General features: G+C 47.0%; 1 protein-coding gene across 1 annotated transcript in view; it reads left to right on the top strand.

The window, feature by feature from the left end:
• Positions 1-14,905, top strand: part of ap2s1 (adaptor related protein complex 2 subunit sigma 1) — a 50,142-nt gene extending 35,237 nt beyond the window's left edge. Inside the window, exons 4-5 of the mRNA XM_078430857.1 lie at positions 4,060-4,119; positions 13,880-14,905. Coding sequence (XP_078286983.1) covers positions 4,060-4,119; positions 13,880-13,981 — 162 coding nt within the window. The 3' untranslated portion in view covers positions 13,982-14,905. The remainder of the gene's footprint in view (positions 1-4,059; positions 4,120-13,879) is intronic.
• The last annotated feature ends 1,182 nt before the right edge of the window (positions 14,906-16,087 follow it).

The raw sequence follows: 16,087 nt of genomic DNA, 5'->3' as shown, positions 1-16,087 counted from the left end.
CGGCGTAGACCCGGTGGGCCTGTTTCCGTGCTGTATCTCTAAACTAAACTAAACTAAACATGAATTGCCAATTAGAAGATAGACACAAAATGCTGGAGTAACAGCGGGACAGGCAGCATCTCTGGAGAGAAGGAATGGGTAACGTTTCTGGTCAAAACCCTCTTGACGTCTTGCTAATTTTCGCCTCTGTACCCTCACACCTTTTTGTCTTTTCATCTCAGGCCTTTGTCCAACCATACGCCCATCAAAAACCACCCCCTCATCTGTATCCACCTATCTGTCTATGCTTTTATCCTGCCCCTCCTCTCTTACAGCTTTCTCTTCCCCCCCCCCCACCCCTCCCCCCCCCCCACCCCACCCCCTGCACATTCAGTGCAAAGAAGGATCCCATCCCGAGACATCACCTATCCATGTTCTCTTGAGATGCTGTGTGACCCGCTGAGTTACTCCAGCACTTTGTGTCGTTCTTTAAAAGAGCTGGGTCAGCAAAGTTGGGTGGATGACCTCTTTTACTACATAATTCTAGGAATCTAATCCATTTTTTTAAAATCAAAAAATGTATTCAATTATTTAAAAATAATATTTACAATGCAATAAAACAAAACAGAACCCCCCACCAGAATACAATGCAAACAAATATACCGAATTAAACTATTATACAATTATATTACAATCCCTATCCAGGATGCATCCAACCCCCCCGCCATGCCCAACGGTCCCCGAAATCCCCCAGGGGGCCCATGGACAGCGATTAGTCCCTCTCCAACACCACCCGGGCGTGGACGTAACCCCGGAAAAGGGGCAGGCAGCCGGCTCGGGCAGAGCCCTCTTCCGCCTGGCGCCGTGACTCACGGATGGCCTGCTTGGCCAGGCCCAGGAGCAACCCAACCAGGACATCTTCGGCCCTACCCTCTCCCCTCCGCATGAAATCTAATCCTTGTGTAGACCACAAATGAGTTTCTGTTTTGGTTTCAGCTCCTTTCCAGAACTCGTCCAGAGAGTTAAAATAGATTTCTAATATTGAAAAGCTTGATTTTTATTCCCTTCATAAGAGGTGCTGAAGTGATGAATGTGCTGAAGGAATTTCAGAAACATAATGGAGGCTCTTTGTAAAACATTGCAGCACCCAATATATTGGTCAGTCTGTGATACTTGATGCAGTAGCCATGGGTTCAGGTTGAGGTGTAGGTTCCGCCTGCATACCAGAAAGAGGCACAAGAGACTGCAGATACTGGGATCTGGAACCTTTAGCATTTAAAGTGTTTCCTTATGCAAAGTCTTGACCAGAAACAGAGACATTTCTTTTCCCTCTCATAAACGCTGTTCCACCTGCTGAGTTCCTCCACAAACTAAACCCCCAAAAGACAATGGATGGTGTGACCTCCCTCTTCTCCTCCCCCCCCCCCCCCATCAGCTTTTCTTTTGCTCCTGTTACAAAGATACAGCTTGGAAACCAGCCCTTCGGCCCACCGAGTCCACGCCAACCAACAATCACCCGTAAACTTGTCCTATCCTGCACACTAGGGACAATTTACAGAAGCCAATTAACTTAAATTGGAGGAACAGCACCTCATATTTCACCTGGGCAGCTTGCAGCCCAGTGGTATGAACATCGACTTCTCCAACTTTAGATAGTTCCTCTGTCCCTCTCTTCCCCTCCTCTTTCCCAGATCTCCCTCTATCTTCCTGTCTCCACCTATATCCTTCCTTTGTCCCGCCCCCCCTGATATCAGTCTGAAGAAGGGGCTCGACCCGAAACGTCACCCATTCCTTCTCTCCCGAGATGCTGCCTGACCTGCTGAGTTACTCCAGCATTTTGTGAATAAATACCTTCGATTTGTACCAGCATCTGCAGTTATTTTCTTATATTATATGTATATTTAACTTACATACCCGCACATCTTTGGAATGTGGGAGGAACCGGAGCACCCGGAGAAATACAACTGAGCAGTTACTGAGAAAACGTGCAAAGGTCCGTACAGATAGCAGCCATCATCAGGATCGAACCCAGGTCTCTGGCACTGTAAGGCAGCAACTCTACTGCTGTGTCAATGTGCCTCCCATGATATGGGACTCTCAGGCCCTGAGGAAAAACTGATAAAGTAAGTTAATTATTTCGTTCAGCATTGGTTTGGTGACAATCATCTTAGCTTTTTAAAAGCTCACGGTTTGCTGACGGCGAAGAAGGCTGAGTACAATCAGGTGTTCTTGGTTTCTGTTGAGAGTAGATAACACTGTGATGCAGTTTCATCTCACTGGATGCATGTGGAAATGACAAGAAAATCTGAAGTGTGGACATAACAGGAGCAAAATATTGAGAGAAGCAAGCATCAAATAAAAGTACAGAAAACTTACGAGAGTTGAGGGAAGCATTATCTGTCACACAAGCTGTTAGTTGAATGATTTTGAAAGAAGAAGCTATTGCAGTTTTGGAAATACAGCATGGAAACAGGCCCTTCGGCCCAGCGAGTCCATGCCGACCATTCTCACAAGTTCTATATTTTCCCGTTTTCACATTCAAGTTCGGGGCAATTTTTTTTACAACTGAGATTTAAGATTTAGATTTAGAGATACAGCGCGGAAACAGGCCCTTCGGCCCACCGGGTCTGCGCCGACCAGCGTTCCCCGCACATTAACACTATCCTACACCCACTAGGGACAATTTTTACATTTATACCAAGCCAATTAACCTACATACCTGTACGTCTTTGGAGTGTGGGAGGAAACCGAAGATCTCGGAGAAAACCCACGCAGGTCACGGGGAGAACGTACAAACTCCGTACAGACGGCGCCCGTAGGCGGGATCGAACCTGAGTCTCCGGCGCTGCATTCGCTGTAAGGCAGCAACTCTACCGCTGCGCCACCGTGCTTTCAAAGCTGGACCAATTTGGGATGTGGGAGGAAACCCACGCGGTCATAGGGAGAACGTGCAAACTCCACACAAACAGCACCCGAGGTCAGGATTGAACCTGGGCGCGCGGGCATACCGGACTTTGGAAATGGCGCCAAAGCATAGCGGTGCCCGCATGTGAAAATATGCAAACATAATTTCACTGTGGATCTCTGGTGCTATGAGGCAGCAACTCTTCCAGCTGTGCCACTGTGCCATCACAAAAAGAAGCTATCAGACATTCCAATATGACAGATATTACTTAAGGGCGGCACGGTGGCGCAGCGGTAGAGTTGCTGCCTTACAGCGAATGCAGCGCCGGAGACTCAGGTTCGATCTGGCGCCGTCTGTACGGAGTTTGTATGTTCTCCCCGTGACCTGCGTGGGTTTTCTCCGAGATCTTCGGTTTCCTAGCACACTCCAAAGACGTACGGGTATGTAGGTTAATTGACTGGGTAAATGTAAAAATTGTTCCTAGTGTGTGTAGGATAGTGTTAATGTGCGGGGATCACTGGGCGGTGCGGGCTCGGTGGGCCGAAGGGCCTGTTTCCGCGCTGTATCTCTAAATCTAAATCTTAAATCTCAGTTGTAAAAAAAATTGCCCCGAACTTGAATTGACTGGGTAAATGTAAAAATTGTCCCTAGTGTGTGTAGGATAGTGTTAATGTGCGGGGATCGCTGGGCGGCGTGGACTCAGTGGGCCGAAGGGCCTGTTTCCGCGCTGTATCTCTAAATCTAAATCTAAAATCTTGAAATTTAACATATATTGTGTATGTAATAATAAAACCAGATATGACAAAGTGTCTTTCTCCTTTTGCAGATGGCTGCCTGACTTACTGAGCGTTTTCACCATTTTCTGTGTTTATCATAGATTTCCGGTATCTGCATTTTTTAGATTTTCATCAGGTATATAACAACCTGTTGAATGGTTCCATTAAAATTTGAGTTAACGTACGGAAATTATATGTGTAATTCTCAGAAAGATAAACAAAAGCAGGCTTTCTGGATCCCTGTGCTTTGTAGCCCTGGATGTTTTTCCTAATGTAATTATTGCTTATTTCCTTCAGCTGGTTTAAAATTAAATGGTCCCAGATCGAGCATTGTATTAAGAAAGTGTACTGTAAAATTTTGGTAAGCTTATTTTATCTTCTGTCTCCATCTCATTGCAGGTTTTGAATGAATATTTCCATAATGTCTGTGAATTAGATCTTGTCTTCAACTTCTACAAGGTAAATCAGTATGTCAACAGATCAACATGTTGTATGTGTTGCTGAGGTTTTAAAGCTTTGTTGGCACAGCTCATATTTCCCTCACGAGCAAGGTACTCGGAAAAATAGTTGTTCGGAATAAGAAAAATGTCCGTGATTATTTGGCCTCTTCAATCTTTTGTTTTTCCTTGGTTGTCTCATTGTTGAATTCTGCAAATCAATTCATCTACACTCTCGGGGGAAAATTAAAATGGCCCACCCATCTTTGGAATGTGGGAGGAAATCAGAGGAAAACAACTCGATCGCAAGGAGAACGTGCAAACTCCATTCAGACAGCACTGTAGGTTCGGATCGAACCCAGAGTGCTGGTGCCATGAGTGAGCACGATAGTTATAAAGTTATATATATAATAATAATGAGCTTGCAGAGGAGATAGTTTAGACAACGTTCAAAAAACATTTGCACGGGTACATGGATGGGACATGTTTAGAGGGCTATGGGCCAAACGCAGGCAGATGGAACTAGTGTAGATGGGGCATGTTGGGCAGTGTGGTCAAGTTGGGCCGATGGGCCTATTTCCACACTGTATGACTCTATAGCTGGGACAGAATGCTGTGTCTCCTCTGTCTTACAATGGCATTGTTCACTGTGCGTTGTTCATAAATCTTCAAGAGACCGGCACAGTGGAGCAGCCAGTAGATGTGCAGCCTCTCAGTGCCAAAGGCCCAGGTTCAATTCTGACTCCTGGTCAGGGTTGCCAACTTCCTCACTCCCAAATACGGGACAAGGTGACGTCACCGCCCCGCGCCCCACGTGACCTCACCCAACCAGCAGCCACGTGCTCCCGCTCCAGCAATGGCGGCTTCCCGGCACGGGCGGCTGCGCCCCACGTGGCCGCTGGCTAGGTGAGGTCACATGGGGCGCGGAGCAGTGACGTCACCCTTTGTCCCTTATTTGTGAGTGACGAAGTTGGCAACCCTACTAAAATGGGACAAGGGCGGTCCCGTACGGGACAATTTAGTCTAAAATACAGGATGTCCCGGCTAATTTAGTCCAAAATACAGGATGTCCCAGCTAATACGGGACAGTTGGCAACCCTACCCCTGGTGCAAAGTTGTGTGGAGTTTGCACGCTCTCCCCGTGTCCCCAGGTTGCTCCGGTATCCTCCAATGACATGTGGATTGGCAGGTTAATTAGCCGATGTAAATTGCCCCTAGTGTGTAGTTGGGTGGTAGAATCTGCAGAGTTGACGAGATTGTGGTGAGAATAAAGTATGAGATTCATATTGGATTGGTGTAAATAGGCAGTTGCTGATCAGCACAGACTCAGTGGGCCGAAGGGCCTATTTCAATGCAGTGCTTCTATATAAATCTACGATTATTTCACCTCACCACAGTGCAGCCATTTGTCTTTGGGAAGTTTCTGTAACTGAATAACGCTACTCCCAGTTGCCAAACATTTTAACTCCCCTGTGCAGGAAAGAACTGTAGATGCTAGTTTAAATCGAAGGTAGACACAGAATGCTGGAGTAACTCAGCGGGTCAGGCAGCATCTCGGGAGAGAACTGTGTGCAGTTTTGGTCTCTGAATTTGAGGAAGGATATTCTTGCTATTGAGGGTGTGCAGCATAGGTTTACTAGGTTAATTCCCGGAATGGCGGGACTGTCATATGTTGAAAGACTGGAGCGACTGGGCTTGTATACACTGGAATTTAGAAGGATGAGAGGAGATCTTATCGAAACGTATAAGATTATTAAGGGGTTGGACACACGTTAGAGGCAGGAAACATGTTCCCAATGTTGGGGGAGTCCAGAACAAGGGGCCACAGTTTAAGAATAAGGGGTAGGCCATTTAGAACTGACATGAGGAAAAACTTTTTCAGTCAGAGAGTTGTGAATCTGTGGAATTCTCTGCCTCAGAAGGCAGTGGAGGCCAATTCTCTGAATGCATTCAAGAGAGAGCTAGATAGAGCTCTTAAGGATAGCGGAGTCAGGGGGTATGGGGAGAAGGCAGGAACGGGGTACTGATTGAGAATGATCAGCCATGATCACATTGAATGGCGGTGCTGGCTCGAAGGGCCGAATGGCCTCCTCCTGCACCTATTGTCTATTGTCTAACCGCTGAGTTACTCCAGCATTTTAACTCCCATTCCCATACTGACCCTTCTGTCCTAGGCCTCCTCCACTGTCACAAGCGTGTCAGGCCAGTGAGGCCACATGCGTGTCACTGCGAGTGAGGCCACATGCAAATTGGAGGAACAGCACCTCACATGGACGGTATGAACGTTGATTTCTCTAATTTCAAGTAACCCCTACATTCCTCGCTCTCTGTCCGTCCCCTACCCTAATCCATCCTGCTTGTTTCACTGTTCATATCCCTTCGTTATAAGCTCTCCCACAACCAAACATGCACCATTGTGGGCCCCACCTTTCCTTGTTTATCAGTGCCGGCTTTCAATTGTTTTGCACCTTTTTATACCTCTACGTTCCCTCTCCCCGACTCTGTCTGAAGAAGGGTCTCGACCCGAAATGTCACGTATTCCTTCTCTCCAGAGATGCTGCCTGACCCTCTGCGTTACTCAAGCATTTTGTGTCTGTCGTCGGTGTAAACCAGCGTCCAGACATGTACTCTCACATGGGATTGGTCAACATTCGTCTAAATCAGACATGTCCAAAGTCCGGCCCGAGGGCCAATCGCGGCCCGTGGTCAGATATTATACGGCCCGCAGCTTCCGTCTTAAAATTTATTATTTATGGCCCGCCAGCACTGTCTATGAAGGTAGGGGGAGGGGAAGGGGAGGGGAGAGGGGAGGGTAGAGGGCGACTACACCTCCCGGCGGTCAGCACTGCCCGACCCCCACCCCCCCCCCGCCCCGAGCAGGAGAGGCGACGGCGACTACACTTCCCGGCGGCGGGGTTGAGGGCGTGCGGGGGGGAGCGCATTAGTTAAAGGTCCGTTGGGGGGGGGGAAGCGCATTAGTTAAAGGTCCGGGGGGGGGGGAGCGCATTAGTTAAAGGTCCGGGGGGGTGGGGGGAGCGCATTAGTTAAAGGTCCGGGGGGGGGGGAGCGCATTAGTTAAAGGTCCGTGGGGGGGATGCATTAGTTAAAGGTCCAGGGAGGGGGGGGGAGCGCATTAGTTAAAGGTCCGGGGGGGGGGGGAGCGCATTAGTTAAAGGTCCGGGGGGGGGGGGGGGGAGCGCATTAGTTAAAGGACCGGGGGGGGGGCGCATTAGTTAAAGGTCCGGGGGGGGGGGGGGAGCACATTAGTTAAAGGTCTGGGGGGGGGGGGGAGCACATTAGTTAAAGGTCCGGGGGGGGGGAGCACATTAGTTAAAGGTCCGGGGGGGGGGGGGGGGAGCACATTAGTTAAAGGTCCTGGGGGGGGGGGAGCACATTAGTTAAAGGTCCGGGGGGGGGGGGGGGAGCACATTAGTTAAAGGTCTGGGGGGGGGAGCACATTAGTTAAAGGTCCGGGGGGGGGGCGCATTAGTTAAAGGTCCGGGGGGGGGGGGCGCATTAGTTAAAGGTCCAGGGGGGGGGGGGAGCCATTGGCCCTAGGGTATTTTCACATTATCAAATCTGGCCCTCTTTGAAAAAAGTTTGGACACCACTGGTCTAAATGATAAAAGATAAAACCTTGCAACTTCAGAGAGATAGCAGACAGTCACCATGGAAAATGTTGAGAAAACAATAATGACACAGTATATAACCAAAAATTATTCTTCCTAGCATTCAGATTTGGAAACAGGAAACCTAAGACGGATGATTCATTTAACGTATTCGTGAGACCGCACCTGGAGTACTGTGTGCAGTTTTGGTCTCCAAATTTGAGGAAGGATATTATTGTTATTGAGGGCGTGCAGCGTAGGTTCACCAGGTTAATTCCCGGAATGGCGGGACTGTCGTATGTTGAAAGACTGGAGCGACTAGGCTTGTATACACTGGAATTTAGAAGGATGAGAGGGGATCTTATTGAAACATATAAGATTATTAAGGGATTGAACACGTTAGAGGCAGGAAACATGTTCCCAATGTTGGGGGAGTCCAGAATCAGGGGCCACAGTTTAAGAATAAGGGGTAGGCCATTTATAACGTAGACGAGGAAAAACTTTTTCAGTCAGAGAGTTGTAAATCTGTGGAATTCTCTGCCTCAGAAGGCAATGGAGGCCAATTTTCTGGATGCTTTCAAGAGAGAGCTAGATAGAGCTCTTAAGGATAGCGGAGTCAGGGGGTATGGGGAGAAGGCAGGAACGGAATACTGATTGAGAATGATCAGCCATAATCAAATTGAATGGTGGTGCTGGCTCGAAGGGCTGAATGGCCTACTCCTGCACCTATTGTCTATTGTCTATTGATATGGCGAGAAGGCAGACACGGGTTACTGATTGTGGATGATCAGCCATGATCACAATGAATGGCGGTGCTGGCTCGAAGGGCCGAATGGCCTCCTCCTGCACCTATTTTCTATGTTTCTATGTGTAGCTCAGCTGAATCAACTGGCACGGTCAGTTATTGCGATGTTTTCAAGGGCCATTTTTGGTGCATGCTAGGATCTTCTGAGATCAGTAACAGACTGTAATACCTGGAGACCCGGGTCCTATCCTGACTACGGGCGCCGTCTGTACGGAGTTTGTACGTTCTCCCCATGATCTGCCTGGGTTTTCTCCGAGATCTTCGGTTTCCTCCCACACTCCCAAGATGTACAGGTTTGTAGGTTATTTGGCTTGGTAAATGTAAAAATTGTCCCTAGTGTGTGTAGGATAGTGTTAAAAATTGTCCCTAGTGGATATAGGATACTTCCAGTATAATCCCTGGTGGACTCTTCGGAAGAGATGACCACAAGATACAAGATACCTGCATTGCCTTTAGCTGTACAATTTACTGCTATGCCAAGGCGTGGAGGAACCTTCCTCACCAACCCCTTAAAGAGGTGTGGTCAAGTTTGGTGGAGACACAGTTATTAAAGCAAATAGTATTTGTTCCATCATTTCTAATTTTCGGGGAGAATAGAACATGAGCCCAGGAAACAAAAAACAACAAATGTCAGTGAAATGGGATGCAGGAATGAAAGATTTAGAAATCTCTGCTTTAATTCGTAGAATCATAGTCACACAGCGTGGAAACCGGCCCAACTTTCCCACACCGACCCACATGTTCCATCTAAAGAAGGGTCTCGACTCGAAACGTCACCCATTCCTTCTCTCCAGAGTTGCTGCCTGTCCCGCTGAGTTACTCCAGTATTTAGTGCCATCTACACTCGTTCCGCCTGCCTGCGTTTGGCCCATATCCCTCTAAACCTATCCTATCCATGCATCTGTCTAAATGTTCCTTAAATGTTGCAATAAGTCCCTGCCTCAACTACCTCCAACGGCAGCTCGTTCCATACACCCACCACCCTTTGTATGGAAAAAATGACCCCTCAGGTTCCTATTAAATCTTTCCCCCCTTACCTTAAACCTATGCCCTCTGGTTCTCAATCCCCCTACTCTGGGCAAGAGACTCTGTGTATCTACCCGATCTATTCCTCACATGTCTAACATATAAAAATAGGAGCCGGAGTGGGCCATTCAGCCCTTCGAGCCAGCACTGCCATTCAATATGATCATGGCTGATCATATAAAATCAGTACCCCGTTCCTGCTTGCTCCCCATATCCCTTGATTCCTTTAGCCCTAAGAGCGAAATCTAACTCTCTCTTAAAAACATCCAGTGAATTGGCCTCCACTGCCTTCTATGGCAGAGAATTCCACAGACTCACAATTCTCTGGGTGAAGAAATTTTTCCTCATCTCAGTCCTAAATGGCCGACCCCTTATTCTTAAACTGTGACTCCTGGTTCTGGACTCCCCCAACATCAGGAGCTGTGTTCCTCTCATTGTCTAAAATAGCCCCCGTGGTTACCTGTAATCACCAACGTTTTATATAAGTTGTACATGGCTCAATGTTTGTCCTCCATATCCAGTTTGAACGACAAAATCTATAATTTTGCCTGCAATTTTTTTTAACAAGTTTCATATGCACCTTCACTGAATTCCTCACGACAACATTAAGTCTCAACTGGAGCTAGTTTGAAAGCCACATAATTGTATCCCTGAGGGCTTAATTTGCCACTTCCCGTACCTATGCTATACTCTTATCATTTATCACTGCCTCTAGAAAAATGCCATACTACCCTTTGACAGAACAACCAGTTATTAAATCTATCTAAAAGTCAGAGAGGATCACTGTATTGGGACAGGAGTGTGGAGGTTAAGGAGCATGATAGGAAAATTGAATGGCATTTCTGCTTGACCTACTGATGTTGTTCGTTACCAGTGAAGAACTGCATTGTTCGGTGCTTTAACAGGCTTATATACTGATGAGGACTGACTTTCATATGTTGAAAGACTGGAGCGACTAGGCTTGTATGCACTGGAATTTAGAAGGATGAGAGGAGATCTTATCGAAACGTATAAGATTATTAAGGGGTTGGACACGTTAGAGGCAGGAAACATGTTCCCAATGTTGGGGGAGTCCAGAACGAGGGGCCACAGTTTAAGAATAAGGGGTAGGCCATTTAGAACTGAGATGGGGAAAAACTTTTTCAGTCAGAGAGTTGTGAATCTGTGGAATTCTCTGCCTCAGAAGGCAGTGGAGGCCAATTCTCTGAATGCATTCAAGAGAGAGCTGGATAGAGCTCTTAAGGATAGCGGAGTCAGGGGGTATGGGGAGAAGGCAGGAACGGGGTACTGAGTGAGAATGATCAGCCATGATCACATTGAATGGCGGTGCTGGCTCGAAGGGCCGAATGGCCTCCTCCTGCACCCATTGTCTATTGTCTATTGACTGTTGGTCTCAGTTAGTACAACCTCACGTGGTGTAAATTACTAAATTACATGCAGCACAGTAATCCTCGGTTCAGTCCAGGAGTCCGGGCCTGCTGGTGAGGAGGCAGAAGGAGATCGTGGCTTAGTTGACCTCACTTACTTGGGTACTGTGGTCAGAAAATCCATCCAGACACTTGGAGGACAAGTAAGGGAGAAATTTAACTACCGAAGTACAGTGGAAAGCTTTAGACAATAGACAATAGGTGCAGGAGGGGGCCATTCGGCCCTTCGAGCCAGCACCGCCATTCAATGTGATCAGGTCTGATCATTCACAATCAGTATCCCGTTCCTGCCTTCTCCCCATACCACCTGACTCCGCTATCCTTAAGAGCTCTATCTAGCTCTCTCTTGAAAGCATCCAGAGAATTGGCCTCCACTGCCTTCTGAGGCAGAGAATTCCACAGATTTACAGTTCTCTGACTGAAAAAGTTTTTCCTCATCTCCGTTCTAAATGGCCTACCCTTTATTCTTGAACTGTGGCCCCTGGTTCTGGACTCCCCCAACATTGGGAACATGTTTCCTGCCTCTAACGTGTCCAATCCGTTAATAGTCTTATATGTTTCAATAAGATCCCCTCTCATCCTTCTAAATTCCAGTGTATACAAGCCCAATCGCTCCAGCCTTTCAACATACGACAGTCCCGCGATTCCGTGAATTAACCTGGTGAACCTACGCTGCACTCCCTCAATAGCAAGAATGTCCTTCCTCAAATTTGGCTTTGTTTTACATGCTATCCAGTATGGAAGGCAAATGCAATGTTAGCTTTTATTTCGGTGACCAGAAATCAAAAACAGGGATGAAATGCTGAAGCTTTTTAAGGAGCTGGTCAGCTCACATTTTTGAAGTGGTGCGAGTTGTTTTGGGCCCCATATCTGAGGAGGGATGTGCTGACGTTATTTACGATGTTTACGAGAATGATCCCGGGGATGATTGGTTTAACGTATGATTGATTTAACGTATGAGTGTTTAATGGCTCTGGGCGTGTTCTCGCTGGAGTTTAGAAGGATGGGGGGGGGGACTTTATTGAAACTTAACGAATATTGAAAGGCCTTGATAGAGTTGATGGGGAGAGGATGTTTCCAGTAGTGGGAGAGTCTAGGATCAGAGGGCACACCTTCAGAATAAAAGGACGTTCCTTTGGAATGGAGATGAGGAGGAGTTTCTTTAGCCAATTCATTACCACAGATGGCTGTGGAGGCTAAGTCATTGGGTATTTTTGAAGCAGAGTTTGATAGGTTCTTGATTAGGATGGGTGTCAAAAGTTACAGGCAGGAGAATGGAGTTGAGAGGGACAAATAGATCAGCCAAGATCGAATGGCAGAGCAGACTTGTTGAGCCAAATGGCTAAATCTGCTCGATGTGTTATGAACATAAAGGAGTGGAACAATTGTAGTAGATAATAATTGATGCTCTTCCGAGACAGCACGCATGGACTCGCACATTCCGGTACCATCTTGTAACTTGCAACTTTTCGCTCAAGTCTCTGAAATAAAGTCTGATCTTGGCCCAAGGAGAAATGTGTTTCTTATTTCTTTCACTTTAAACCCCAGTGCCCTGGCAGCATGGGATTCCACAAGTGGGTGAGACCTAGGGTTGCCAACTTCCTCACTCCCAAACACGGGACAAGGTGACATCACCGCCCCGCGCCCCACGTGGCCGCTGGCAGGGTGAGGTCACGTGGGGCGCGGGGCGGTGACGTCACCCTTTGTCCCTTATTTGGGACTGAGGAAGTTGGCAACCCTACTAATACGGGACAAGGGCGGCTCGTATGGGACAAACTAATTTAGCCCAAAATACGGGACGTCCCGGCTAATACGGGACAGTTGGCAACCCTAGTGAGGCCCATACCAGTGGTTATAAATATTAGAATGGTCACTTGCAAATCTGGTGGAGAATTCAGGAAAAAACATTTTATCCAGATGTGTACGAAGGAACTGCAGATGCTGGTTTACACTGAAGATAGATACAAAATGCTGGAGTAACTCAGCGGGTCAGGCAGTATTTCTGGGGAGAAGGATTGAGTGACGTTTTGGGTAGAGACCCTTCTTCAGACTATCCAGAGACTGGCAGGGACATGGAATCTGCTACCATTGATTGTAGTTGAGACAAATACGACTGATGGATTTGAAGGGAAGTTAGATAAGCATATTATGCAGAAAGGAATAAAAAGGCATGTTGATTCACTTTGGAAAAGGAATTGTAGTAGGAGGTACGCAAGGAGCTTTAACATCAGCAATATTTTTAGAAGTGGTGCAGCTACTCTACATCGCCAGAGACCCGGGTTCGATCCTGGCCATGGGTGCTGTCTGTGCGGAGTTTGTACATTCTCCCCGTGACCACATATGTTTTCTCCGGGTGCTCCAGTTTCCTCCCACACTCCAAAGACGTACAGGTTTGTAGGTTAATTGGTTTTGGTAAAATTGTAAATAGTCCCGAGTGTGTGGGATAGTTAGTGTACGGGGTGATCGTTGGTGGGCACTGGCTGGGCCTGTTTCCGCGCTGTATCTCTAAACCAGCGGTTACCAACCTTTTTTGTCCCGTTTACCACTGGCAACTTTTCGAAAGTAAATTTACTCCCAGCATGTTTTGTTCAGTAATTTGAGTTTACACTTCTACCATAATAAAGCAACCGACAAAGGGGATTTAAAAAAAAAATACCGTTTTTAACATTATTATTTTGTTCAAATTTACCCCCTGGGTAGGCGAAATTTACCCCCGGGCGTAAATCTAGCCCCGGGTTGGGAACCCTTGCTCTAAAGTCTAAGTAAATCAGCAGGGGCCAGTTGGGCTGAAATGGCCAGTTTCTGTGTTGTAAATATTTTGTAAAGATCGTGGTGGAAAGTGAGGTGTTGATATGATTTATTTCTATTTCTCCATGTAATGATGTGCCCACTGTCTCTTTTTTTTTACCCTTGCAGGTGTACACAGTGGTAGATGAGATGTTTCTCGCAGGAGAGATCAGAGAAACAAGCCAGACCAAGGTGTTGAAACAGCTGCTTATGTTACAGTCCTTGGAGTGAAGTACAAAAGGATGCTTCAGCGACAGCAGCTATCTCTACTCAAGCTCCAGTGGTGCAAGTGTGTAGGTGTGAGTTACTAGTGTGTGTGTGTGTGTGTGTGTGTGTGAGAGAGAGAGAGAGAGAGAGAGAGAGAGAGAGAGAGAGAGAGAGAGAGAGAGAGAGAGAGAGAGAGAGAGAGAGAGAGAGAGAGAGAGAGAGAGAGAGAGAGAGAGAGGAATGAATGGAAACTACAGGGAACAATGAAGTTAATCCAGCTACTGCAGGACGATGACCACTTCACCCCGCCTGAAACGTGCTGTAATCCTCCAGCATCTCTGTCACAAGTTAATCTGGTTGTAAGGCACTCCCGTGCGTCTGGCTGTCCGACTACTGATTAATCGGTATCCCCATACATTCCTGGATTTTGAAAACGGCCCCGACAAGTTGACCTCAGAACCAGGCGAGACTTCATTCTGAAGGACACAGGGTTCTGGGGTGACACAGCGAGTCACGCGGCATCTCTGGAGGCCGTGGATAGGTGGCGTTTCAGAGTCCGAAGAAGGGCCACAACAATGAAACGTCACCAGAGATGCTGTTTTGACAAAGGCGAGAGATGGAAACAGGTGTGAGCCCAGAAGGAATAAATAGTTGCGAACTGTCATGGTTCTAATACATAGCAGAGAAAAGTCACCTGTCCATGTTCCCCAGACATGCTGCCTGACCCACTGAGTTACTCCTTTTGTGTAAACCAGCATCTTTGCCACTACTAATACTTTTTTTCTAGCAAGCCAGTTTGATAAGTCTAAAATAAAGTGCATGTATAATTACCCCATGATTGGACCAAAGATCAGATTGAGTAGATACAAAATGCTGGTGTAATTCAGCGGGTCAGGCAGCATCTATGGAGAGCAGGAATGGTTTTGGGTCGAGACCCTTCTTCAGAATGATGTCAGGGGATGGGGCGCCCCATCCCCTGACATCATTCTGAAGAAGGGTCTCGACCCAAAACGTTACCCATTCCTGCTCTCCAGAGATGCTGCCTGACCCGCTGAGTTACTCCAGCATTAAGTATCTACCTTCGATTTAAACCAGCATCTGCAGTTTTCTTTCCTACACCAGCTTGAGTAGTCCCTGGTAGAACACATCTCACACAAACTAACCTGGTTTTAATTAATTAGAAGTTAATGTAAAAGCAAAATGGAATTTTTATATTCTGTCCTCTGTTACAACTGCCCATTTTTTCGTGGCTGCAGTCATTCAGACCGACACCAACATACTGTTAGGAGGAACTGCAGATGCTGGTTTACACCGAAGGTAAACACAAAATGCTGGAGTAACTCAGTGGGTCAGGTATCATCTCTGGAGACTGCGGGTAAGTTACGTTTCGGGTAGGGACTGAGTCTGAAGAAGGGTCTTGATCCGAAATGTCATCTATTCCATTTAGAGTCATGGAGTCATATAACGTGGAAACAGGCCCTTTGGCCCAACTTGCCCACACCGGCCAACATGCCCCATCTACACTAGTTCCACCTGCCTGCATTTGGCCCATATCCCTCCAAACCTGTCCTATCCATGTACCTGTCCAACTGTTTCTTAAAACTTGCGATAGTCCCTGTTTCAACTACCTCCTCTGGCATTCCATGCACCCACCACCCTTTATGTGAAAAAGATACACCCCTCAGATCCCTATTAAATCTTTTCGTCTTCACCTTCAACCTATGTTCTCTGGTCCTCGATTCCCCCACTCTGGGCAAGAGACTCTCCAGAGATGCTGCCTAACCCGCTGAATTATTCCAGCATTTTGTGTCTATATATCTCCAACATACTAGTGGTAGGACCAAATTTGAACAGAATCTCTTGCAAAAAGAATCTAATTTGAAATGGCATGGTGAGCAAAGAGCCTTTGTGTTGTGTAAGTGGAAGGGTCTCGACCCGAAACGTCACCCATTCCTTCTCTCCAGAGATGCTGCCTGTCTCGCTGAGTTACTCCAGCATTTTGTGTCTACCAATGTGTTGTGTAAGATCACCCGTCACATCACGGAAAAGCCAACGTGTTTTTGACTTCTTGCACTTTTATTTGTGTCGATATGTTTGGCTTCACCTTGGTTTGAAGAAGCCAAGTTATTT

This window comes from Rhinoraja longicauda, chromosome 41 (assembly GCF_053455715.1).
Source record: "Rhinoraja longicauda isolate Sanriku21f chromosome 41, sRhiLon1.1, whole genome shotgun sequence".
Lineage (NCBI taxonomy): Eukaryota > Metazoa > Chordata > Chondrichthyes > Rajiformes > Arhynchobatidae > Rhinoraja > Rhinoraja longicauda.
Note: the sequence above shows the minus strand (reverse complement) of the source record. Positions and strands in the feature narration are given on the sequence as shown.